This window comes from Acomys russatus, chromosome 20 (assembly GCF_903995435.1).
Source record: "Acomys russatus chromosome 20, mAcoRus1.1, whole genome shotgun sequence".
Classification (NCBI taxonomy): Eukaryota; Metazoa; Chordata; class Mammalia; order Rodentia; family Muridae; genus Acomys; species Acomys russatus.
Window position 1 is genome coordinate 13429919 of NC_067156.1, and position 27138 is coordinate 13457056.

The 27138-nt window shown below is 40.1% G+C and overlaps 2 protein-coding genes across 2 annotated transcripts in view; both read left to right on the plus strand.

Moving 5' to 3' along the window:
* The window catches only part of Galnt1 (polypeptide N-acetylgalactosaminyltransferase 1), a 79757-nt gene that overhangs the window by 14383 nt on the left and 38236 nt on the right, over positions 1 to 27138 (plus strand). Inside the window, exons 2-3 of the mRNA XM_051163091.1 lie at positions 13863 to 13917; positions 20085 to 20324. Coding sequence (XP_051019048.1) covers positions 20186 to 20324 — 139 coding nt within the window. The 5' untranslated portion in view covers positions 13863 to 13917; positions 20085 to 20185. The remainder of the gene's footprint in view (positions 1 to 13862; positions 13918 to 20084; positions 20325 to 27138) is intronic.
* Positions 1119 to 1819, plus strand: LOC127204753 (40S ribosomal protein S2-like). Its single transcript, XM_051163976.1, has 2 exons — positions 1119 to 1161; positions 1290 to 1819. The coding sequence occupies exons 1-2, from the start codon at positions 1119 to 1121 to the stop codon at positions 1817 to 1819; spliced, it is 573 nt and encodes a 190-aa protein (XP_051019933.1).

The window sequence follows — 27138 nt, forward strand, 5'->3', positions numbered from 1 at the left end:
CCGTAGTTACTGTTGGCCCCACTGATAAATGTGCTGGTTTATTTCTTATTTCCCTGTAAGTTGTGAGAGATAGAATTTATTGGCCCTGTCTACTTATTTTAGAGCTGTCTGTTTAGTTTACTGAGACTCAGAGAATGAAGATGAGCAAAAGGCTTTTGTTGATAGTGTCTCTGATCTGATAGCTGAGGATGATGTCTATGCGGCATTATACGCTGCTGTCTGTAGGACACATGGAGGAAGAGCCAGCCAGCAGTGCATGCTGTTAAACACTGCTGCATACATCTCTGTTAATGCCGGCTTTCCTATTTTCAAGTTAAGCTAATTTTAGTAGCTAGCTTTTTCTTCTGCTAAATCATTTTAAACACAGGTAAAACTAGTTGTGGCTACCCATAGAAATAAATTGAAGCAGCTAGATGCTTAAGTATGACTCATAGTTTAATCACTTTTAAAATATGAATGGTGACCTTCTTAACAGTTACTTTGCCATGCTCAGTTTTGTTTTATTAGTTGTGCTAATTTGTAGGCAGTGTGTAGACAGCAGCTTAGACCTTGCCTTTCAGCACTCTATGCTCAGGTGAATACATTGGATATTCAACTGAAGAGACTGTCTAGAAATGCATCTGAATAAACAAATTATTGATAGCAAGTGAAATGGGCTAAGGATGTTTGTAAGGTGACCAACTTCTGTCTAGTTGAGCTGTTGTACCGTAGAGATAGCTGTGTTGTAAACAGCTGTGTTGTAAACAGGAGCCAGCAGTTAAGGGATATGATTATCTTTTACCATTGTACTTACTATGTGCAGTTGCCAGCTGGAATGCTAAATTTGACTTTCAGGTTTTGGCTGGCATTAATAAAGACAGTTCTAGTGTCTAACAAAAAGATTCTCCTTTTAAATACTGACCTTGGGAACTGAGACTCTGATGTGGATATATGTCCCTTCCACTGCCAATGGAGACACACAATGGGGGACATTCCTGGTTATGCTGGGTTTACTAGGTGGCTTTGAAAAAGTACAAAGTATTTTACAGATTAAAATTCTTTGGGCAATCTGACAACTATTTATGGAATATATATAATATATAAGCCCAGTGTTAGACTCACTGGGTAGTGATGAATAGATGGCGTCTTCCTCAAGAAAATACCAAATGATGGATGATGCAGGTGCAGTGGGAGAGCCCAGAGAACCTAGGGGCCCAAGATTAGGAGGCTAAGATGGCTTCCGAAGAGGACTCGGCAGTGGTCTTAAGGGTCAAGGTTGTAGTGAGGCTGAAGGGCTCATGGAGATAAAGCTGATGACAAGGAGTGGATCCCCGCCACCAAGCTGGGCTGCCTGGTTAAGGACATAAAGATCAGGTCCTTGGAGGAGATTCATCTGCTCTCCCTGCCCATTAAGGAATCCAAGATTATTGACTTTTTCCTGGGTGCATCCCTAAAGGATGAGGTTACAAAGATCAGGCCAGTGCAGAATGAGACATGGGTTGGCCAGCAGACCACGTTCAAAGCTTTTGATGCTATTGGGGACTACAACGGTCACATTGGTCTTGGTGTTAAGTGCTCTGAGGAGGTAGCCACTGACATCCAAGGGGCCATCATCTTGGCCAAACTTTCCATTGTCCCTGTTAGGAGAGGCTACTGGAGGAACAAGATTGGCAAGCCCCATATTGTTCTGTGCAAGGTGACCTTTGATGCCATCTCCAAGACCTACAGCTACCTGACCTCTGACCTCTGGAAAGAGACTGTGTTCACCATGTCTCCTTATCAGGAGTTCACTGACCATCTTGTAAAAACTCACACCAGAGTTTCTGTTCAGAGGACCTAGGCTTTAGCTATGGCTATCACATAGGGGTTTTTAATACAAGTAAAATAAAGTGAATTAAGTCTGTTTAAAAAAAAAAAAAGAGAGAGAGACTTAGTTCTAACCTGTCAAAGATTAGAGGTAAAAGTAGTTACAATTAGTATAAAAATGTAATTCTTTTGACTTAGTCATTTGTCTGATAGTAATTAAGCACTTATTGCTTTAAACCAGACACTGGTTTGCACTGAAAATTTAAGCATGGCTTCCAGAAATTCAGTCAAATGAGTAAACTTGACATATAGAAGTACAGCTGCATGTTGACATTAATGGAATGAAGCTGCTATAGAGAGGTAGGAATTAGGCTGAGTCCTAGCAGCATATCAGCCACCCCAGCAAAGGTTTTTTGATTTTGCTAGTTTTGTTGTTTTGTTTTTGAGGTAGTTTCTCTGTAGCTGTGCCTGTCCTGGAACTCACTTTGTAGACCAAGTTAGCTTCAAACTCAGAAATCTGCCTGCCTCTCCCTCCCAGATGCTGAGATTAACCTGGAACACAGGTTCTTTCAGATGGAGGAAATAACAAATGTGAAGACTGAGAAAAAGAAAGTATGAGATGTTTGGGCAGCAGGAGTGGTTAGGTATGAGGCAAGAGCTGGGCTGTCTCAAAGGCCTTCACAGAAGCCTTCCCATGGCTGGCTCCTTCCTTCCCCATCGCCTCAATAGACTCTTCAGAGAAGCTTTTTCTGAGCACACAGTAAAATAACGAACAGTCACCTGCTGACATGCCAGCCTGGAAAATTAATTTATGGAATGTTCCTTCTTAGATACACTTTTTTTTACTTCTCAACTTGGGACTACAGTTTCATAAGATTGGTCCTTAAGGAAATTGTCCTGAATTTTTGCAAATGTACTGGGGAGCGAGGAGTCATTCCTTTCTCTTTATCCCTTGCCTAAATTGGAGTTGCGAACTCTCAGGGGAGCATGAGGGTCAGAGAGACATTTGAGCATGTTGTTGGGATTTTATCCCCTGTACCATGCTTTAATTTACAGTGTTTGACTTAGTGGATCTTTAGTATACCATAGCATTGAAATATTAGTAGTAATGTTTTGCCAAAGTTGTTTACCTTTAAGTAAATAATTATTGGTTTGTTTTCCTAGTTTAAAAAAAAATCACCCCTCTAATCAAACATGTTAATTTTGTTTCTGAGGCTTACTTTTCTAGCTTTGTATATCAGAAAGAAAATTTACTGTATTTTTCAATAAGCTTATAGAATTATTTGTAACTTAAATATCTAAAATTTTCCTTTAGTTTTGTTTTGTTTTGAGACCAGGTCTAATTATGTAGCCTTGGCTGTATGGAACTTGCTATGTATACCAGACTGGCTTCAAACTCAGAAGGTGTGTGGCACCAGACCCAGATTAAAAAAATGTTTTTAATTATGGGGCAAGATATATGCAGGCATATATGCAGATGCCAGCAGAGGCCAGAGGTATCAGATCCTCTGGAGCTGCAGTCACAGGCCACCTGATGTTGAGTGCTAGGGACCAAAAACCCAGTTCTTTACAACAGCAATATATACTTTTAATCACTGAGTCTTCTCTCCAGCCCTCTAACAGATATTTAGAAGCTAACTTGCTCTGTATACATCTGAGAGTTTATAAAAGTGAGGAAAGTGTGGGAAACCAAACTTAGGCAACAGGGAATGTTCATAGTCTGGAGACAGGAGGACAGCATCTGGCTAGGGCAAGACTAGAGCTTGGAAGGGCTGTAAGTTCTGGTACTGCTAATGGTTTACTGCATGTGCTGTGTTAAGATGCTAGTATGCCTGGCCTAGTTCACTTTCATTTTGATCTATTGCTACATGAAGGTGTTTCTAATGTTTTGTCTTGAAATAGGAAATCACAGCAAAAGTTTCCTGTAAAGTTTGCAACTTTTGAAGATCTAGACACTTTAGACCCTGTTTTTTTTTTTCTTTTTAAATTTAATTTTTTTTATTTTTGCTGTTTTATCTGACAGAGTATCTTTATTACTTTGTTGTCATTAAAAAAGTATTAATGTGGCTGGGTGTGGTGGCACATGCCTTTAATATCATCAGAGGCAGAGGCAGGCAGATAGCTGTAAGTTCAAGACCAGCCTGATCTACAAAGCAAGTCCAAGACAGCCAAGGCTACACAGCGAGGCCTGTCTCAAAAAAGAAAAGAAAAGAAAACAAAACCAAATACGTAAGGCCTAGTTTTATTATCTAGATTTTGAGAAAGACGCAAAAACTGAAAAAGAAAAGAAAAGCATTGAAAATAGAGGTCACAGAGTATTGTTTTGGGTTTGGAGGGTTTTGTTTTGTTTTGTTTTTGGGGGGAGCCGCTGGGGGAGGGATTGTGTAGCAGCCAGGCATTGTCATTTAGTGTCTTCTTCAATTATTCTCATTGTTTTCTTTCTAAATTTTTTTTGTGTATGTAGGTGTTTTGTCTACATATCTGTATACCATGTACATGCCTCGTGCCTCCATGAGGCCAGAAGGTAGTGTTGAATTTCCTGAAACTGGAGTTATAGATGCTTGTGAACCCCTATGTGGGTGCTGGGAGTCTAACCTAAGTTCTCAAGAAAAGCAGTAGTGCTCTTAACTATCTCCCCAGCCTCTGGAGGCCCCCACCCCAACCCCCTTTTTTCTCCCTCTCTCCCTTCATCCGTTCTTCTCTCTCTCTTCTCTCTCTCTCTCTCTCTCTCTCTCTCTCTCTCTCTGGTTTAATTTAATAGCTTTATTTATGTTCTTTTGCTATGCAAAGAGAAAAGAAGCCTGATTTTTAAAGAGTTAATAAGCAATCCTCTTAAAAAGTAATTAGAAAATTAGACAAGATTACCAAAGGAATTGACTAATAGTGACCTAATTAAATTCTAATTACTTTTAGAAGTCTGGAAGTTATTTTGGTTCATTTAACCATTATTTCAATAAATATTAAGTACTTTTATGCTATTATATATTTTATCATTTATTTTAAAATTTCATTCACTTTAAATTTTTGAATAGAGACTGTTTTAACTCCCTCCCCCCCCCCCCCCCAGACAGGGTTTCTCTGTGTAGCCTTGGCTGTCCTAGACTCACTTTGTAGACCAGGCTGGCCTCGAACACATAGCGATCTGCCTGCCTCTGCCTCCTGAGTGCTGGGATTAAAGGTGTGCACCACCACACCTGGCTGAGACTGTTTTAACTTTTTGAGGAACATTTCCAAGTGTTTGTATTAAGATGTGCCCTGGATTTTTTGAAGTGGGTGGAGCCATCCAGTATTAGCGTCTCTATGAGCCACCCTTCCTTAAAGGGAGTAGACCTCATACCAAGAGGAAATAGTAATTTTTTTAATCTTATGGTTAATTTAAAAGTGAGTAGTATGTTAAGGGTAAGTGCTTCAGTAGAGGCTGCTTTGTGTAGGATCATAGCCTAGAGTATCAGTTATGTGTGTTGTGCTCCTAGAGATTGAACCAGAGGCTCGCACATGAGAGTCAGACATTTCCCATTGACACTACCACTTCAGCACAAATATGTGACATCTTTTTCTTGTTTGGCTCCTTGATACTTTCTTCCTGCTGTCCTTAAGCCTTATAAGCCTTATAGTATACTCCAATTACTGTGTTTATCGATTGGTACTCTAATTTTATCCAGCGTTAGCACTTTGAATGTATTCATTTTTGTTTAGTTTACTGATGTGTGCTTAGTGCCTACAAGTTTGTTTAGACCATACTTATTAAGTGAACCAGTTTTCTTTGGCTTTAAGTAGTATTGATAAATTTCTTTGGGGGATAAATATTTAGTGAGCTAACTGTTCAGAGCTTATAGAAGCTTCTGATTTTGGCAGTGTGGCAAATATTAGACTTTTAAAAAATTTGTCATGCATTATAAAATATTAAAAGTATTGGGCTAGAGAAATGGCTTAGGGATTAAAAGCACTGGCTACTCTTCCGGAGGACCTGCGTTCAATTCTAAGCACCTACAGGGCAGTTTATAACATTCTGAAACTCTAGTCCCAGTAGCCTCCTTGGACACCAGGTGCACATACGATATGCTGATATACTTGTATGCAAAATACCCATACGCATAAAAATAAATACAAATTAAAAATATATTGAGGCCAGGTGTGGTGGCGCACACCTTATAATCCCAGCGCTCAGGGAGGCAGAGGCAAGTGGATCAATGTGAGTTTGAGGCCATCCTGGTCTACAAAATGAGTCCAGGACAGCCAAGGCTACACAGAGAAACTCTGTCTCAAAAAGCAAAAACAAAAACAAACAAAAAATGAGGCTGAGTTTTTGAAATCTTGTTTAAAAGTTCATTGTTGAGCTGACATGTAAGCTAGAGACTTGAGAGCATCCCGGGAAGGAAACCATGATTCCAGGGAAGTGAGCCTGGTGTTCACATCTGCAGCTCTGCTGATGTTCTTTAGGGCCAGAGAAACTTGGAGCTTTGCCTTTTACATGGTATCCACTGAGGGCTGGACAGTCTAGAAATTGAGTAAGGTGAGACTATCCAGAGACTTATTTGTGTGTGAAGCTGAAATTCCCTAGAAAGGATCAGTGAGTAAACTATGATGCAATAGCAAACCTGTTCTAGGGTACAGGGATTGAAAGTGAAGTGAGGGAGAAGGGTGTGTTAGTTTTCTTGTTCCTGTAACAGCACAATTGACACAAGGAACTTGAGAGAGGGTCATTTGACTCAGTTCAGTCTCTTATAGTGGGACGGCATGGCAGAGGGCTCATGTGGCTTAGCCCCTTAGTGATAGATGACCAGAAAGCAAAGCACTTGGACAGGCACTAGGAGCAAATAGGCCTGCCCTAGCTTCCCACTCTGCTAGCTGGGACACAGGTCCCAGGTTCTAGGACCTCCTCCTCTAGGCTGGAGACCAAGTGTTCAAACACAGGAGCTAGTGGGGAACAGTTACCACAGCAGGTTGTTTGTCTTACCTTGTGTTCACTGGGAGGGTGAAATAGTGTCCTTGAGAAATTATTGGTATCGGTGCACTCCAGCTGGATTTGGAGTCAGAGTTCACACTATGTGAATAGTACAAATACAAACAAATAAAACCCAAGCCAAGAAGCCAGGAATTTAGTGCAAAGGTACCCCTCCCTCTATGACCTACCGGCTGCAACTAGTCTCTCATCTTAGAAAGGTTCTACTACTTTCTAATAGCAAACTGGCGTGTAGTCAAGATTTAAAGTGTAGACTGTTATGGGGGTATTTAAGATCCAAATGATAGGCTGGGCAGTGGTGGCGCACGCCTTTAATCCCAGCACTCAGGAAGCAGAGGCAGGTGGATCGCTGTGAATTTGAGGCCAGCCTAGTCTACAAAGCGAATCCAGGACAGCCAAGGCTACACAGAGAAGACCTGTCTAGAAAAACCAAAAACAAAAAACCCCAAACAAACAAACAAACAAAAAAAAACCAAAACAAACAACAACAACAACAACAAAAAACCAACCAACAACAAATGATAGCAGGAAGGGCAATATCCTTAAATAGAAAAATTATAAAAGAAGCCCGGTGGTGGTGGTGGTGCACGCTTTTAATCCCAGCACTCAGGTTGCAGAGGCATGCAGATCTCTGTGAGTTCAAGGCCAGCCTAGTTTACAAGTGAGTCCAGGACAAGCAGGGCTACACAAAGAGACCCTATCCTGAAAAACCAAAGAGAAAGAAAGAAAGAAAGAAAAGAAAAAGAAAGGCCAAGATATTTCAGAAACAAATGCTTTTAGACTTAGTGTGGCTTTTAAGACTTAGTGTAAAGTCTGTATATATAGCTCGCTGACAACACTGTTTTGACAAAAACCCTGGGTTTGGTTCTGGTCCCTAGTATTGCCAGGAAAACCAAAGCAAAAAATAATATAAGACCTTAATAATAGGGTACTATAGTGTTTGACACAGTTAGATAGATAGCAGAGGGAAGTTAAAGTATAAAACAGAATTGACCATACTTAGAACATGGCATATGGAAGATTTAGTGTTTTAGGTTATATACAGAAATGGAATACTTTTTAGATAGTATTGATACTGTTATTTAGTTATATGAAACAGGGGTTTTCTTTTTTCTTTTTTGTTGAGGCAGGGTCTTCCTTTATAGTCCAGACTGACCTTAGACTCTACAGGCACATACTACCATGTTCAGTGTGGAAATTACCTTCTTACCTCGCACCATATCCATATGTGTGTAAATTCTTCTTGCATGAAAGAATAAAAATACCAGAATTTTAACTCTCTCTCTTTTTTTATTAACTAAACATTTTTTATTTTTTACATATACATTTGTATTATTACACTTATATACAATAAACTACCTCTGGCAAGAAGAACCATGACACAATCAGGAATTATATAAAGTCACATTCTTAGTGGCTTTGGCTGTTTGCATTTGACAGCCTTGAAAAAAACATCTTTTCTATCTCGGTGCGTCTAAAATTCTGAATGTAAATCAATCTCCATCACATATTGTCATTATCAACTTAAAACATCTATTTAGATCTAAAAACACCTTAACCCCTAAACAACTAAGCTTCATTGTAAAACTGAGCTACCTGGTCTTTATCTCCATCAGAGACTTGAGAAGGAATAAACTTGGTTACCCAAGTATGTCGGGAGTGCCCGTTAGTAGCTTTTCAAATGAGAAGGTGATGGAGACATTTTGTTACCTGAATAGTCACCTAAAGCTCTCTATAATGTTAGAACATCTTCTTCAGCCTTCTGGCTTAATATATCTGACAGGCATATTTGTGAGGCAGGAACTATTGAGGACTTGCTTATCTTGTCTTGGCAGAGTTTGGCCCTTCACTCTGCCTGCATCCAAGCTTGCCCTTTTTTAGGCAGAATTCTTTCTGTGGTAGAAACAAGGACATTTTTCCCAGTGGCTTGTTTGCCACATTTGAAGCCATCTCCATAAGGAGGTTCTTTGATGCTCATCATCCTCCTTGGCTGAGTGTTGCCAAAAGTTAACCTGTCTCATTGTCAGTGAGTCTTTAAAATAATAAAAAACATGTTTAAATGCCATATTCTGTACGTCTCTGAGGGTTTTTGAAGATCTTATCTAATTATCCTACCTTGTCTTCCTATAGAATCATATCTATCTGCTGCACCTAAGATATATATTCTTGTGATAAATGTAGACTATAATTGGCATGACGATTTGATCAACCAGCATGTAACTTGTATAACTTATTTATCCTAAACAGCCTGCAATAGCACTTTCAAAGTATTAGAAGTAAACCTTGTGTTATACTTGAGTTATATGGGTACAATACTTCATATTAGTGTGTGTGTGTGTGTGTGTGTGTGTGTGTGTGTGTGTGTGTAAAGTGTGTGTGAAGAATAATCTTACATTTGAATTCTGTACCACTGATCTAAAATTAAACTTGTTTTTCATCTGTATACAAAATTCTATGCCAGTGAATTAAAAATAATGTTGTGAGTGACAATTGAGGCAGTAAGTTATTCATTAATCTACTTTTTGTTCTATCTTCCCTATATATTTCTATATTCCCTCTTCTTTTTTCCAACTCCTATCTCCAAACCTAAGAATGTAAGATAAAGGAAAAGAGAGACATTGCTGAGTCTAATCTTGTTTTCTCTCTAAATAAGACCAATAATAACTTGTAACCAACTCCCATTAAAAATAACCCTCTATAGCCCAAGAAAGCAACAAAAACCTACCTGACCTTCCTTAAAGGAAAAGGTTTCTTCCAGCTGATTTGGGAGAAATAATACCTTTGTAGGGGCCCAAATAAAATTGGGGAAATGGTTAAACAAGCTAGGAATAACATTTGTGGTCCAGTTTCTAAATGTTGAGAAATTCCAGGCTTAATTAGAGTTCTGTGTGGGACAGTCTGAAATGCTGGACCAGTTGGGATTGTAAGCTTTCTTGAAGCTGTCCTGGGAGCTCTCTTGTTCTGATGAGGAACAGCAGCTGAAGCAGTTGGTGCTGGGAATCAGCAGCACTGGTGTTTCATAGCTCTCAGTTTGGTCTTTAGGTCGCTCTGCAGTCCTGGTTTTCCTGCTAATCAGACGTGATCAGTACCGCCATCTTGGGTCTCCCTCCCCTATTTCTTAATAATTTTTTATTTTAATTAAAATTTACATCATTTCTGACTGTCGCAGTTGGGTTTCCTATTGCTGTGATAAAGCGCTATGACCAAAAGCAACTTGGGGAAAAGGTTTATTTCTCAGATCATATTCCGTCACTGAGGGAAGTCTGGATAAGAGGCAAAGCTGTGGAGAAACACTACTTATTGCCTTGTTCCTCCTGGCTTACCCTCCCTCCCTTCCTTCCTTCCTTCCTTCCTTCCTTCCTCCCTCCCTCCCTCCCTCCCTCCCTCCCTTTCTCCCTCCCTCCCTTTCTCCCTCCCTCCCTTCCTTCCTAACATAATATTTTTATTAATTCTTTGGGAATTTCACATCATACACCCCGATCATACTCATTTCCCAGTCCTTTCATATCATCCACCCCCAGCCCTTGTTACCTCCCCTACTAAAAGGGGGAAAATGCAAGTTCAACCTGTGTTACTCAGTGGAGCATGGTCAAACTCTAGTGACCCTCCCCTTAAATAGAACTGAGTCTTTCCCGTCCTGCACCCCTGCCATCTATTGTGGAGAGCTAATCTTAGCATCCTTCTCATACTTTTTAAAAAAGTTCTCTTTGATGACTTCCTGTAGGCTGGTACTCTTTGGGGGGTGGGATGGGAGTAGGGGTAGGGGTTGTCACAGAAGCCTTTCATGTCCCTCTTTCTCAACTATATGTCTGCAATCATTGATATCAGTGCAAAGGTAGCTTCTTTGGTCTTTGTAGTCAGCAAGAACATAAACCATGGGCTTCCATATGCTTTTGGTGACAGCATAGACCACAAATACAGTCCTGGCTATCCTAGGCTCACAGGCCCAGACAGGGCCCTCAGACATCACCGTGCCATGGACATTCTCATGGCCTTTGGTGGTGGTCCACAGGCATCAACACAGACCCTGGCTGCAGTAGGACCACGGATCCAGCCATGGCCCTTGCCGACAGCATGGACTGGGACATCACCAAGGCCTAGGTGCTGGTACAGGCCACTCACAGCAGCCCAGACTTCAAAGCCGATGCATCCTCTTGTATCTCCAGTTTTGCCTCTCTCCATGGTGCATGTAATCTTTTTCTGTCTTTCTCATCTTTCCATCACATATTTGTTCATTGTAGTGGTGCCCTGTGTCTTGAGCTTGATGCCCTTCTCCCCCAGTGCGAGGGTGGGGTGACCTGAGTTCAGCCTGATTTCTTATGCAAATCAAGGATCACCTGCCCAAGAGTGACACCAGCATTGACATCCCCTCTGTCATCCCACACTCTCCCACTCCCGTGGGTTAGGCCTACCCACTTCAATTATTAATCAAAAAAATGTCTTACAGACTTGCCAACAGGCAGTCTGGATCCTGGAGGCATTTTCTCAACTGAAGCTTCTCAGGTGACTCTGGCTGGTGTCAGATTGTCAGTAACAACCAAATCAACCCTCTTCCCTTCTTCCCTCCAACTCCTCCCATGTTCTCATATTATTTTCTCCCAAATTTAAGTCCTCTCTTTTCTCTTTTTCTTTTCTTTTTTTCTTTTTGTGGGTGTGGGTGTGGGTATGTGTGTACATGGGTATATAAATGTGTGTATTTATACATATTTATATATTTAAATATATACACGTATATAAATATACAAATACAATGTGCAGAGTCTGTTTAGTGTTGCCTGTATGTACATGATTTCACGGCTGACCACTTGATATTATATGACCAATTAGGAGCCTCATCCCTGGGAATGACCAACTCACCCTTTCTCAGCATTCCTGTAGTTCCTTTGGTCTTAGGAGGGGGTCCCCTTGAGAATTTTCCTTTCCATGTTAGCATTTATATTGGTGCTGTCATTGTTCAGAACCTCTTTAGACAGCCATATTTTTGCAGTACTGTTAGTGTAGCTTCCCTTTCATTCTAGGAGACACAGTCTCACAGAGGACTTACTGTCCTGTTGTTGATTTTTGTTGTTGTTTTTTTGAGACAGAGTTTCTCTGTGTAGCCCTGGCTGTCTGGACTTGCTTTGTAGACCAGGTTGGCCTTGAACTCAACAGAGATCCACCTGCCTCTGCCTCCCAAGTACTGAGACCATCGGCATGTGCCACCTCACTAGCCCTTTGACTCTTAGAATATTTCTGCTACTCTCTTCTGCCATGTTTCTCAAGCCATAAGTACAGGGATTGTGCTGTAAATATATCAATTGGGGGTGGGCACCCCATGGTCAGTTGTTTCTGTATCTTGGCAGCTTGTAGTTTTCTACTGCAAAGGAGCTTCTTTGATGAGGGGTGAGAGCTGTACTTCCTGTGGGTATAAAATGGGTATTTAGAATGGACTTAGGAATTGTGCTGCTCTAGTAAAGTGGCAGTGTAGAGCTCTCTCCTGAGACCTAGGCCTCACTAGCGTCAGGCATGTTTCTAGGCATGCTTTCTCTCCTATTAAGCAGGCCTTAAGTGCAGTTGGACAGCTGTTGGTTACAGCCTAGCTATGAGAACTGCTAGTACACCTTTACGGTTGCCTTGCCGGGCTGCTCATGGTTGTGATTCCTAGGTGTCATAGGGTAGACAGTTGATTGCTACCTGCTTTGGCATCTTACATAGCATTTTCTGATACTATGAAAGAGTGAGGAAACTTCAGTAGACTACATTCTTTCTCATCTAGGGACAAAAAGCATAGTTCTTAAAAGAGCAGGTAGGTTTTGTTAATTTTTTGTTTTTGAGACAGGGACTTTCTATGTAACTCTGGCTGTCTTGGAGCTCTATGTATGTATATTACCTCTAAGCTTAGCTTGATTTGTGGTGAAGTCTGAGAATCTCTGTTCAAACTGAGACATAAATGTGTTTGTTGTTTTTAATAAATATCCAAAACCTATATAGAAGTCCGATTAGCAAAAGATGAATTCACCCATTCCCCCCAAATCTTAACATTTTACTTTATCTTGTAGCAGTTGGCACTAGCTTTGGCTGCATTTAGAATGCTGCTTTCCTTCTTCCTTTAGTAAAGGTGCTTTTACACAGGGTAGAAGTTTTTCTTTCTCCTCTCCAGATCTCGCAGTGTGTTGCCAAGAACCAGCTCCTTTTCTTTCTCAGGCTTGTGTCTTCTCAAGATTACCACATGATTGCTGAGAAAGTCTTCGTTGCTCTGTTCTATCCATGGTGCTCATGTCTCAGCTGCAGGATCACGACAGCATCAGGGTCACGGGACCTGTGTCCTCCAGTGCAGTCAGTCTCTTTGAAGCACTTTGATAACCCCAGCTAGTGACTTGTGATTTTTGTCTTACCAGCCACCTTAACCTGCAAGGAAGGTCAGGGGATAAAATTGCCACTTGGAGCTAGGTAGCAGTTTGAGTCTGATGAAAGAATAGGAAAGTATTCATGGAGTGAGTGGACAGCTGCTAGTTTACCAAGATTTAGATCCTTCATATAAAAAAAGTTCCAGTATTTTGAAGCCCTTCTTTCTCTCCTCAGAGATAGCCACTAATATGCATTTGGTACATCATTCTATATTTATAATATAATTTTTGGCCCCTAAGCAATGTGTCCTGTTTTAACGTGTTACAGCTAACTAAATGGAACAAGCTGTACCTGTACTGAAAATGGTGCTTCTCATTCCTTGACACTATAGTCTCATTGACATATAGTGCTGCTTTATTAATTTTATCTGTTGTACAGGTCATTTATTCATTTTCCTTTTAAAAAGTTCGTGGGTGTGGGTGTGTGTACATACCTCTGGAGGCCAAAAAGGGGAGTCTAGATTCTGTGGAGCTGGAGTTGGAGGAGTTGAAACCAAACTGGAGTAACATCTTATTAATTAACTCACTTGCTTTTAAAATAGAAGTTAACTGTAGTGTGCATGCCCCAGGTGCTATACTTAGCAGTGAGGAAGTAGCTGAATAATGGATGGCCCTTGCGTTCAGGTGGGCAGCTGGCCTACAGTGTAGTATATAGAATAGTGGAGGTAAGGAAGGAGGAAAGAGTTACTCTGAAATAGACTGATTTTAGGAAATTTGTTTTCCAACAGATGATGTGAGACATGTGAATTTGTGATGCGAATTCATTTGAAAAGCCGCTTTGAGGTAAGTTGATAATAATTGGGAATCAGTGATTTCAAGGTTATACTTTCCATGGATTTAAAAACTTATACCTATTGGATTTTATGCCTTATATTCATGTATCAGAAGAGTTTGTTTTTTAAGGTATTTTGTTTCTCTGTGTAGCATTGGCTGTCTTGGACTAGCTTTGTAGACCAGGCTAACCTTGAACTTACATCAAACCACCTGCCTCTGCTTCCCTGAGTGCTGGAATCAAAGGCATGTGCCACCATGCCCACCTTGTTGTAGTTTTTAGACAGAATTTCTCTGTGTAGTCTTGTCTAGCCTCAAAATCACAGAGATCCACCTGCCTCTGCTCCCTGCTCACCCCAAAGCTGGGATTAAAGGTGTGTGTCACCATGCTCAGCACTACAAGGCTTTTGTAATATGGTCTTACTTAAATAAAATTTGAGAAGCAGCAATAAAGTATAGTCCCAGTACTACTTTATTAGTAAGTACATTTATATGTATTTCTTATTAGCAAGTCATCCTGAAGACTAAATAAGACCAGGCTTAGAAAATAATTCTTTAGCTAGAACTACACTTACCCATGATCTTCTCATGTGACTGGGAAATCACATCCGTACCAGTGTTGAGGATACTGTAGTAAAGTTTGTCTTTGAGCTTCTCGTTGGAGTACTTCAGAGAGTCATTTTCATTGCATCCTTGCTTTTGCAAGAGAATCCTGATTTTTTTTTTAAATATCTAAGAAAGCACCTTTAGAAATATTGCTCGCTCTTTACTGTGTATATTATTGCAGCAGAAATGGAAGGTGAGTGTATTTTTTCTTTTAAAGAAACAAGAGTCCAAATGGGTTTGGTTGTTTGTTGCAAATAAAGTAAATTGATTTTTCTAAGGTCACATAAATGTTAGAATTGAAATTTGAAAGTAAGCATTTCCTTATTTTAATGTATCACTTGTATTGGGGTTCCTAAGATCACCCCCAGATCTTCTGATTAGCCTGGGGGCTTCAGCACAATAGTGACAGCAGAGGTAGATACATTGCAGCAAAAGGTCACAATCCACAGGAGCAAGGAGTAAGCGTGCAAGCCTCCTCTCCCCGAGGGGCAGCAGGTGTGCTTAGTTTCTTTGGCAGGTGTGACAACATGTGAACTTTTGCCTACCAGGAAATGTCAGAAACTACTTTGTTGGTAAAATTCCCAGTAAAAGTGCCCAAGGTTTTTAGTGGGTATTGGTACCTTGTATCTAGCACATGCTAAAATCCCAGAAACACAGAAGGAAAAGAAGATTGTTTGTAGAGTTAAAGCACAGTAGGGCACACTTGTCATTTAGAGAAAGTTTTATATCACTGTAGAGAACTGTTCATTATTTCAAGTTCCCTGATTTGAGCTAAGGGTCAGTTGCATACCATGCCTTTCTAAGGATAGCAGTTTCAGGTCTCTGTAAAGGAATTTTAATTTAGAACATGGCTGTTCTGGCAAGAGATCACATCCAAAGACCTAGGTCCTGTGATCCAGCTGGAATATAAACACACCTTTGGTCCAGGAGACAGGCAAGCAGATCTGAGTTCAAGACCAGCCCGCCCAGAGCTCACTAGAAGCAAGAAAGGGTGAGCTTATTCAGTAGTTAAGTCTCAGAGGCTGAAAGCATTCTAGGCCTAGGTTAGATTGTACAGAGGCTAGACACTTCCAGGACTAGGCCTAGCTTAGCACACAGAGGCAGTCTAGGAGACAATTGAAACAGGCAAATAAAAGTTTCTTTTACTGCCGGGTGTGGTGGTGCATGCCTTTAATCCCAGTACTTGAGAGGCAGAGGCAGACGGAATCTCTGAGTTCGAGGCCAGCCTGGTCTCCAAAGAGAGTCCAGGAGAGCCAAAGCCATACAGAGAAACCCTGTCTCAAAAAACAAAAACAAAACAAAAAAGTTTCTTTTACAGGCCAGTTATATGTACTTTACCTCTATACATTGATTTCTTCATTTAAAATTATAATTATTTATCTTCTGACAAAGAAGTAGGTGCTGTGGCAAACTTGTTCTGGTTTTTCCTCCCTTGGTGTGGGGGACACAGTTTCAGAGTTCCCCTGTGTACTCTCCTGGAACTTGCTCTATAGACTAGGCTGGCATTGAATTAAGAGATCCTCCTGTCTCTGCCTCCAAAGTGCTGGGATTAAAGGTATACACAACCACTGCCGGTTTAGGTAAAGCAAATTTTTAATGTCACATGTTTTGAATGGTCTCAGTTGCTACTGATTTGTTAAGAAAACTCACACGTCTCCATGGCTAAGATCAATCATAGCAAAAGATGGAGTGGCAGATAGCAGAGACGTGCTGGGTGTGGTGCTCTACTCTTGTGATTGTAACCGTTACTTGCACACAGGAGAAGGCCTGTCTTAAAGCTTGGGAGGACTTAATGGTAGAGTGCTTTTATTTATTTATTTTTTTACCATCATCAGCACTATTGGGGAGGACAGAAAGAACATTTTTGCCGGGTGTGATGATATTTACTCTTGTAATCACAGTGCTTAGAAAGTTAGGGAGGGGGATTGTGAGTCCTGGGCCAACCATAGTGAGACTTTGCCTTAAAAAAACAAACAAAAGGTATGCAGCATAGAGCTGCTTATGAGAGAGGTGAGGGAGGCACAGGTTCCCAGGTGCTCTTTCTGTGAGAATCACACAGACATGGTGTCCTCAGGTATGAATGGTGGAGACAAGTACAGTATCTCTAGCAATGAATTCATGTGCGAGCATCACATGCCTGAGTTCTAGTATGATACTGCCACATACTAGCCTTTTTTAAGAATAGAATTTACAGAAAAACCAGTTTTACAGAAAGTAAATAACTCATAGTTTTAAAATTGCTTAATTGTAGGACTTGAAATTAAAATGCAACTTCAAAAAAAGATCAATTATATAATACATGATAAAATTAGTTACTGTGCATTGTAATAATGAAATTATTTAGGAAATCATTTTAAAGCTTAAAGCTTAATTCCTGTGTGTTTTTTAAATCAACTTTTAAAAATGGTCTTTGTCATTTCTTTTTTCCATTTTTCTGGGATAATAGAGTTGTTCTACCATACTAAATACCTTTTGCAATAAATAGAATATCATTTAAAATAATTAAATAGTAAATCATCGTGACTATATTTTTTGTCTTACAAAACCAAAATCTACCATTTATGCTCAGTAATAAAACAAGATGCTATAGGTACCTCCCCTGTTTATATTATACTAGACATCTTAGCAAGGTAGCTGAATTGGAAATCAATAAACAAGAATCAAGCACATTTCTCACTTGGGCGTGGTGGTGTGCACCTTTTAATTCCAGCACTTGGGAGGAAGAAGCAGGTGGGTCTCTGAGGTAGAGACACCTGGTCTACAGTGAGCTCTAGGACAGCCGGGACTACATAGAGAAACCCTGCATCGAAAACCCAAAAAAGAAAAGGGGGAAAAGAAGATGAGGAGGAGAAAGAGGAGGAGGAAGAGGAATCATGTGCATTTCTATAAACCAGCCCTTAGGTAGAAGAACATATTTAAAATCTCTGAAGGCAACTTGAAACAAAATTATGAGATTTATTGAACTCTGTTAATACAGAGGCCTAAATAAGTGGAGAAATGGGATTTTTGTGGTTTTGAAGAACCATAAGGATAATGGCTCATTGCTTGCTTGTAGATTTATTTTAATTTAATTTGAATTACTGTAGATTTTGGAATAGAGCTTAAAAATCTAAAATTTTAAAAGAAAACCAATGAGAAACAGTAGCAAGGCACTCCTGAAAAAGTGAAAGGCTGGGTGTAGATCCTTGCCTTTAATCTCTCCACTCCCACAGCAGAGGCCAGCCTGGTCTACATAGCAACTTCCAGGAGAACTGGTCCTACATAGACCCTGTTTCAAAAAAAAAAAAAAAAAAGAGAGAACTGTGACCATCAAGATGGCTTAGTGGGTTAAGGCACTTGCTCCTGTGCCTCACAACCTGAGTTCCATCCCCCATCTCTTGTCCAGGTCCTCAAAGACAACTTACTTATTTTCTGAACTTAGAACCCTTCTACCTAGTAGAAAGAGAGAACTGATTCCAGCAAGTTGTCCTCTGACCTCCACCCATCCTTCTACATAAATAAACACAATAAAAATGAAATACTTGTTTTGTGTTTCTGAGACAGGGTTTCTCTGTGTAGCTCTGGCTGTCCTGGAACTCAATCTGTAAACCCGGATGGCCTTGAACGCAGAGATCCTCCTGCCTCTGACTCCCAAGTGCCAGGATTAAAGGCATGCACCTTTTAAAATAGTTTTTTAATAGTTGAATGTGAGAAGACTTGTGTTTTTTTTTTAAACCATGTACCAAGAATAAGCTAGTCAGTATAATTCAGATAGCAGTTTTAGATATGAAGAGACAGACAGGTCAGTGGAGTAGAACATAAAGCCTCACAGACTTAGTTTACAACAGGGTGAGTACTGCATGCCTTTAGGAAAGGGTGACCTGTTATTTAAGAACATCTGAGAAGGTATCATTTTGTGAGACCATGACATTGGCCCCCTACTTAAACAGGAAAGGCAAAATATTTTAAGTTTGACACAAAAACATTACTAGTGATGATTTCGAGGTAGAAGTATTTCTTAAGAAATTTTGAAGCATAAATGATATTCTTTATTAAAGGTAAACTGTGAAATTGGAAAATATACACATTGAGCTTTTAAGGGACAAACATTATATAAAGAATTTCACAGAAAGAAAAAGATAAAACAAACTACCTAATAGAGTATCGGGCCAGATTTCAATAGGTATGCGAGGAAAGAAACAGCATGAGCTGGGTGTGGTGGCACACTCCTGTAATCCCAGCACTCCTGGAGGCAGAGGCAGGCGGATCTCTATGAGTTTGAGGCCAACCTGGTCTACAAAGTGAGTCCAGGTCATCCAAGGCTACACAGAGAAACCCTGTCTCGAATCTTGAAAAACTAAAAAAAAAAAAAAAAAAAAAGAAAAGAAAAACCACCATCAGTGGCAGAGATAGGAGAATACCAAATGCAAGCTGGGTGTGGTGGTGCACGGCTGAGAGAAAGCAGGAGGATCTGGAGTTGCAAGCCGGCCTGGATTAAACGCTGATGCCTCGTCTTAACAAACAAACCGGATATGCAACAACAAAAGACAGTGGTTACACGCCGAGACCGCCAAAAATAAAATTTCTGACAAGAGTGTGGCTATGACTCCTAATCATAAGGAAAGTGTGTGTTCCTTCTGGCTGGGCATGCAGACTACATACTGGAATTCTTATGACGACTTAGGGTCGAAGAAGAGTTTTCTTCACATTGTTAAGTGGTTGAATAAAAATGATTTGTAATATGAAATTGAATTTCATTGTCCTAAGTAAGTGTTTGGAATGCTGCTGCATTCATTTGTGGCTACTTTCTTCCTACAGCACCAGAGTTCAAAAGAAGTTTACCATCTGGCCCTTTGTCAAAAACAGTTTGGTAATCATTGCCCTAAGTAAATTTGTTCATAACTGTGTTGAGATATGGTTGCCACATGGTACTCAAAATAATAGAAACCTGTGTGGAATTATGGTACATCTGTTCTGGATGACTAAAAGGATACTTAGCCACTTAATAGATTATAACTGCGACAGTAGTTTATGGCAGCTTAAGAATTTACTTTTCTGTATTTGAAGAATTCCTTATAGTTAGTGTATATTATTTTATAAATAGAAACACAAAATTTTAAGGTACTCTTAGAAGCCAAGCAAGTTGATTAACTTTAGAAACTGATACGCTAGTCAGTATACTCAACATTGCATGCCCCAAGTAGATGGCACTTGAGCCTGTTAAAAGTCTCTACCAGTATTTCAAGTCATCTTTGTTCTCCTGACCTCCAAATTTGGGACAGTAATTCAGAGAAATATTTCAGTGATCACAATAGTGACTTTTAAACTGTGGCTTTTGCCTTAGAATTCAGTAGAACAGTCAGAAAATAAGTACAGTTTTAATTGGCTATTTAGATTTCTCTTCTGTAAAGACTTGTTTACATCCTTCACCCACTTTTTATTGGATATTGCTCTGTAAGAGTTATTTATATAATAATGGAATTTTTTGTTAATGAAATTAATTCATATCTTAACATTTATGATATTGATTTAATCATATCATGCATTTCCTAGGTATTGAATTTAAGACAGTCTTTTTTTCCCTCTCTTTATAGGGTATGACTGTGGTTTCTGATGAAACCAGATTGGAATGATTTTCATGATATTTGTATATTTATATATATATTTTAAAATTTTACATTTGACTTAAAGTGCCATGAGAAAATTTGCATATTGCAAGGTGGTTCTAGCCACCTCCTTGGTTTGGGTACTTTTGGATATGTTTCTGCTGCTTTACTTCAGTGAGTGCAACAAATGTGATGAGAAAAAGGAGAGAGGACTTCCTGCTGGAGATGGTGAGTGGCATTTTATATAACTGTTTTCTTAAGTATATTAATCATTTTTACTAATATGAATAATAAATTTCTATATTTTATTTCTTTAATATTTATACTTATACATGTAATTTAGATCTATATAAGTAAAAAATTTAAAGTATATTTTAGATAATATATAGATTTATATATAGATTTAAATTTTAAGATGAATTGTAGTTTCTTTTATTTTTTTATTTTTTAAATTTTAATTTTATTAATTTATTCAGATTACAACTCAATTGTTATCCCATCACTTGTATCCTCCCACTCCTCCCTCCCTCCCTCTTTCACCCTATTCCCCTCCCCTAGGTCTAAGACCGAGGGGGACCTCCTCCCCCACTATATGGTCATAGGCTATCAAGTCTCATCTTGGTAGCCTGCTTATTCTTTCTTTGAGTGCCACCAGGCCTCCCCAACAAGGGGAGGTGGTCAAATATGGAGCACCGGAGTTCATGTCAGAGTCAGTCCCTGCTCTCCACCTAACTGTGGAAAATGTCCTGTCCATTGGGTAGATCCAAGTAGGGGTGAATTGTAATTTCTAAGTTCTATGTGGTGATTATATGTTTAACAGTGTTGTGGTTGGTTCTTCTGACAGTTGAATGTTAGTGTCATTGACTTGCACAGCGTAGTTTTTAAATTTAATATTAAATGTAATTACTTTTCTACAAATTATGTTACTAACAAGTATAGGGAATCTCATACTTGGAATTATCAAAACTGTCCTGAAAATTGGTTTAATGCTGCAATGCAGAGTGGAAGATTTAAACTTTGTTAGCAGATATCAGCTTTCCTGTTCGCCTATCACAACCTCTAGAGCTGTGGTTCTCAACCTTCCTAATGCCTTTAGTAAAGTTCCTCATGCTGTGTGGGAACCCCAACTATAAAATTATCTCATTGCTACTTCATAACTGTAATTTTGCTACTGTTATGAATTGTAACATAAATGTCTGTGTTTCCTGATGGACTTTCGTGGCCCCTGTGAATGGGTTGTTTGATACAGGTTGAAAACCAGTGCTCTAGGGGAAGAAGTCTTTAAAAGAACAGAGACTAGCTGGGTGTGCTTGCACATGCCTGTAATCCCAGCACTCAGGGAGGCAGAGGCAGGCAGATCTCTTGAGTCTAGGGCAGCCAAGGCTACACGGAGAAACACTGTCTTGAAAATCTAACAAACAAAGTGTGTACATGAGACCAGGGAGTCCTTTCTGCTCATACTTCAGATAGTTCTAACTATCTTTCAAGGAAAGCTATAGAAATAGCTTACAGTGAGATCATTAGTCTTATGGGAAGCAAGGAAAACATAAAATACTTACATAGATAATGCTGATGTTTTGGCAGAGAACATGAAAAATTTAGGGGTTTTGTTTGTTGTGTTGGCTTTTTTTTTTTTAAGACAGGGTTTCTCTTTGTAGCCCTGGCTGTCCTGGAACTTTCTTTGTAGTCCAGGCTAGCTCAAACTCAGAAATCCACCTGCTTCTGCCTCCCAAGGGCTGGGATTAAAGGTGTGTGCCACCATGCCTGGCTTGGCATTTTTACTCTCTGTAGAAATGACATGTGGTTTATTCTTTCAGTGCAAAATTTTTTTGACTCTTCAGTTTTTATAAGGAGGAAGATACTTGGTCTTCCAAAATTTGTGATCAAAAAGTTAGTGTTGGTAACTACCTGCTTAGCCATAATTTTTATAGGTAGGTTTATAAAACCAGTTCTGCCTAGTTGCTAGAACAGGATGTTAGTGACACCTAGGTTCACCCCATCAATCTAGTTTTAAGTCCATGCGGCACTATTTCTATGGCTCTGATGCTGTATAACATTGCTGAGTGACAAAACACTGCCTTCCCGACTGTTGATAGAGCTTACACCCTGCTCCCTCTAGACCAAAGGACAACCGTTACTTCTCACTGGTATGAAACTTGCGTTCTTTTCCCAAACAGAATAACTTACCTTTCTTTCACCCTACTTGAGTGAATTGTCAGTTAGAATGGGAGCCTATGGTTTCTGTCTGGAATGCAGAGGCTTAAAAGCAAGAAAGAATAGAGATTCTGTAGCACATGAAAACTCACTTGGAGAAAGTCTTTAAAACTCTGATAGGTGCTGGAGAGATGGCTTAGCAGTTAAGAACACACTAACTGCTCATGCAGAGGACCTGGGTTCAGTTCCCTGCACCTACACAGTGGTTTACAACCATCTATAATTCCAGTTCCAGGGAATTTGACGAATAATGTATAGGCAAAGCACTCATACGCAAAGTAAAATAAATGCATCTAAAAAGAATTTTTTCAAGCTGGGCGTGGTGGTGCGTGCTTTTAATCCCAGTACTTGGGAGGCAGAGGCAGGCAGATCGCTGTGAATTTGAGGCCAGCCTGGTCTACAAAGCGAGTCCAGGGCAGCCAAGGCTATACAGAAAAATCCTGTCTCGAAAAACCAAATAAAATAAAGAAATTTCTCTTCAAGAAACTTGTCAAAGCTGAGCACGGTGCCTGCCATGTTGACATTGTTAAGGTGAAAGAGGATCTTGTGGCATGCTGTGGCTTTTGGCATATCTACAGGCAGTGGCCAAACCTCAAAGGGTTTCAGGCAGGGCTTTACATCATCTCACAAGACTGGAACTTTTGAATGAATTGGTGACTATGTGGCTAGAAAAAAATGGAGACGAGAGACACGGGTAGCAAGGACTAGTTGGAGGCTTCGTCAAAGTTTGGAAGAAAGAAAAGTTTAAGTGGACTCTTATGTTTCCTTGGTTAAACAGATTGGTGAGGCAGACTCCCCAGGAAGAACAGCTTGGATGAGACTCTGGGTATTAGAAGCCCAGGAATAAGTTTTGTGCAATATTAGAGAGATATGTTTGTTTTCCTCCTCTGTCCCTCTCACACATCCACACACCACACTCTTTCCTTCTTTTTTTCTATTTTCTTCTTCTTTAGCCTTTTAAATGCTGGGATTGCTGGTGTGTACCACCATGTCTGGCAAGATAAATTGTTTATGATACATTTCATAATAAGGTGTGTCTGATGGCCCTTGTAAGTGCCATTTCAAAGAATATAAGCATGGAAAGCAGTTAGTAAGTACACTATTGAAAAATAGATCCGCAGTTTCTTGACACCTCAGCACAAGGAAGTAGGTAAAGGAGGCTAAAAAAAAATCTGTATTTTGTATATTGAGAGAGCAGTATTTTGGTGGAAAGAGGGAAGAGGAAATCATCAGCAGGTAAGACAGCACAGTATGAAAATCACAAGAATGGGCTCATTCTTGAAGATCCTAAGGTTAATAATGGTTTTGAGAACCACCAGTAGCATAGACTTCAAAGAAAAGGAGTTAACTGTTGTACAAAAGTACAAAGTAATAGAGAAATGGGTTTGATATAACAGCATGAAATGAGGTGATAATAGTTTGCCTGTGGAGAACAAAATGAATGCAAATCCTCTCAGAAAAGGTTATGAGGTTGGTGGGCTTTTTAGGAGGGCTGGGTTTGAGTTATATCTTAAGGGGAAGACAGATGAAGAAGTAGTTTTGTGATGGCCTGGGGGTGTCTGGTGTTGAACTGAGAAGGATATCAGCAGTGGGTGAGCATTACTTTGGAGAAACACTGCTAGCTTTCTGCCACTGTGACAAGCATGAAAGGTAAAATCACTTTTGCTGTTAGCCATGACAAGACTAGAATGTGTTGGCAAGGCAAAGGCAGAATGTGTAGTAGAGGAAGCTGCCCACCTGTTATGGCCAGGAAACAGTGAAGGGGCGAGGGCCACAGTATCTGAATATCCTCTTCATGGATACATACTCACTTGCTAGTCCCACCCCTTAAAGGTTCACGTACTTGGCAGACAGTAGGCAGGATTTGTTTTTTTTAAACTACATTACTTGAGTCCTATAGTTCCAAATATTCAAACCTTCATCTTGAAATCACAGCAACAATAAGGAAATTATTATATAACTTTTTTCTTAGTGAATCTGGGGATATGTTTTTATATTCTTGAGAGTTGATGAAAACACACTGAATAACTTCATATTTTGCAGCTATGGTGTTCCTCTGCTCCTCTGCTTTTAAGATCTCTGCTGAGGGCTGGAGAGATGACTCAGAGCCTAGGAACACTGGCTGTTCTTCTAGAGATCCTGAGTTCAATTCCCAGCAACCACATTGTGTCTCACAATCATCTAAAATGAGATCTGGTGCCCTCTTCTAGCCTGCAGGCGCATATACAGGCAGAACACTGTATGCATAATAAATAAATAAACTTTTTAAAAAAATCTCGGTTGAAAGAATTCAGACAGAACACACAGAGTAGTGTAAATAGTCTGTTACAAAGTAACCGGAGCCATCCTCAAGAGATGAGAATAGCCAGTGGCTAAAGGACCATTGCAAAATAGGACATTGAGAGTGGCCAGTAAGACCATTGTGCAATGTAGGAAACTCTCATGTGTGGGGTGGGGGTTAGAGTGGCCAGTGACTAGTCATCCCATTGTGGTCACCTGCAGCTTTGTTTTGTTTTGTTTTTAAATGGGCTTTGTCATGTTCCTAAAGTCTCTGGACCACATAGTTCTCCCCTTAGATGACTGACAGACCCATCTTTCAGACAGTCCAGAGTGTTCCATCTCTCTACCTAGGGCCAAAGATATAACTCATACTCCATTGTTTTTGTTTTGAACAGTAGTCATTTAATAGAGCAGATTGAAAAAATAAAAGTGAGTTTGTAAAAATCACTGTTTTGTAAACAGGGTGGGGGTGGAAGGAGCTCCTTCATTCACTTCATGGATCTCAACAAAGCCCTGCTACCTCTCTTCCCTCCGGCCTTTCCTGTTCCTTTATGTGTGTGCACCTACGTGCCATCGTATATGTGACAATGTCAGAGAACAACTCTTGGGAGTTTTTTCCCCGCCCCCTTTCCTTGTTTGAGGCTATTTTGTTTGATTTTTGTTGTTTTGTTCTTAATTGCTGCTGCTGTCTTCCATGCTCCAGCTTGTGTAGCAAGCACTTTAACCATCCGCCTGGCCCTGTACTGTCATTTCAGTGACATTTTAAAGCTTAATAAAGGGCAATTGTGATGTTTTCCTTCTTTCACATGATACTTCAGTTTGTGGGGAGTATACATATGTGTATGCTTGTATTTATGGTGTGGCACACATATGTCAAAGTTGGTGTCTGGTAGCTTCCTTTATCGCTTTGTGTCTTAGTCATGCGCCCCCCCCCCCCCACCTGTTTTTTTGAGACAAGATTTTTTTGTGTAGCCCTAGCTGTCCTGGAACTTACTCTTGAGCAGGATGGCCTCGAACTCAGAGAGCCACATGCCTCTACCTCCCAGATGCTGGGATTAAAGGTGAGTGCCACAACTGGCCCAGATAATGTTTTGTTTTTTTGAGACAAGGTCTCTTAACTTGTTACTAATCTATTGGGCAAGATTATCTGGCCAGAAATCCCCATGGGTCCTCCTGACTGGCCCCCCAGCACTGTGATTGCAGCTACATGCTCCTCTACTCAACTTTCTGGGAAGCACTTTGCCAACTTCATTTCCAGTTTTTTTTTTTTTTTTAAGATTTATTTATTTATTGTTAGGTATGCCGTGTTCTGCCTGCATGTACACCTGCATGCCAGAAAAGGGTACCAGATCTCATTATAGATAGTTGCTGGGAATTGAGCTCAGGACCTCTTAACTTCTGAGCCATCTCTCCAGTCTCCTCATTTCCAGTTTTCTTTCTTTTCTTTCTTTCTATCTCTTCCCTCTTTTTCTGTCTCTTCCTCCCCCATCCCTCCCACTCTCCCTTCCTTCCTGTCTTTTCTTCCTTTCCTTTCTTCTTCCCTCCCTTCTCCCCCTCCCTCCCTCTCTCCCTTCCTTCCTTCTTTCTTTCCTTCCTTCCTTTTCTATGTGCAGCCCTGGCTGTCCTGGAATAGTTTTTGTAGACCAGGCTGCCCTCAAATTCACAGAGACTCGCCTGCCTCTGTTTCCCAAGTGCTGCGACTAAAGGCATGCGCCACTGCGCCCACCCATATTTCCAGTTTTAAGGAGAGTCTATTGTTATTATTTTTTCCTTCTTTTAGCTATCACTGTTTTTCATTCACTAAATTAGTGTGTTAAAGATATGTGAGAAAGTGAACAAAGCTTATTTTCGAGGAATAAACAGAGCAAACCTCTGCCCTACAGATCTGCTGGTCATAGAACATGTCCAAGGTCAAACAAAACAAAGCAAAAACAAACCAAAACCCCTACCAAGCACAAGTTCTACCCATTGTTTGCAGAATCCTCAAGATTAAACATGAATAAAACTTATTAGTAGGACCTTCAGGAACCTGTAACAATTTTAAGTTTAGTCTTTATTTTGTACCTATCTATATAGTGAGTGCTGTGTGTGGCATGTGTACATTGGACTGGGTTGCTCCTTTTCAGCATGTGGGTTCTAGGCATCAAATTAAGATTATTGAGCTTGGTGGTAAACACCTTTATATACTGAGCTGCTCCAGCAGTTCCATAACAATTGCAAGCCTGTGGTTTCAGTTCTTGATTTTATAAGCTGATGACTCTAAGGAAGACTCTCTTCTCAGTGATCCGCAGGCCTGCTGATAGTGTTTGCTTTGTAGTATATTAATAGTTGCCTTATACCACACTTCAGACAGTCCCTACTGACTAGCACTTGGGCAGATGATGTCGATCTAAGAAGATTACCATTTTTGTGTAGAGACATTTACAGAACACTAAAAAAACAAAACAACACACCAACTACTAGAGAATAAAGCTTCAGGCTTAAAAATAAGTAATGTGCTGGAGAGATGGCCCAGCAGTTAAGAGTACTTGTTTTTTGCAGAATACTG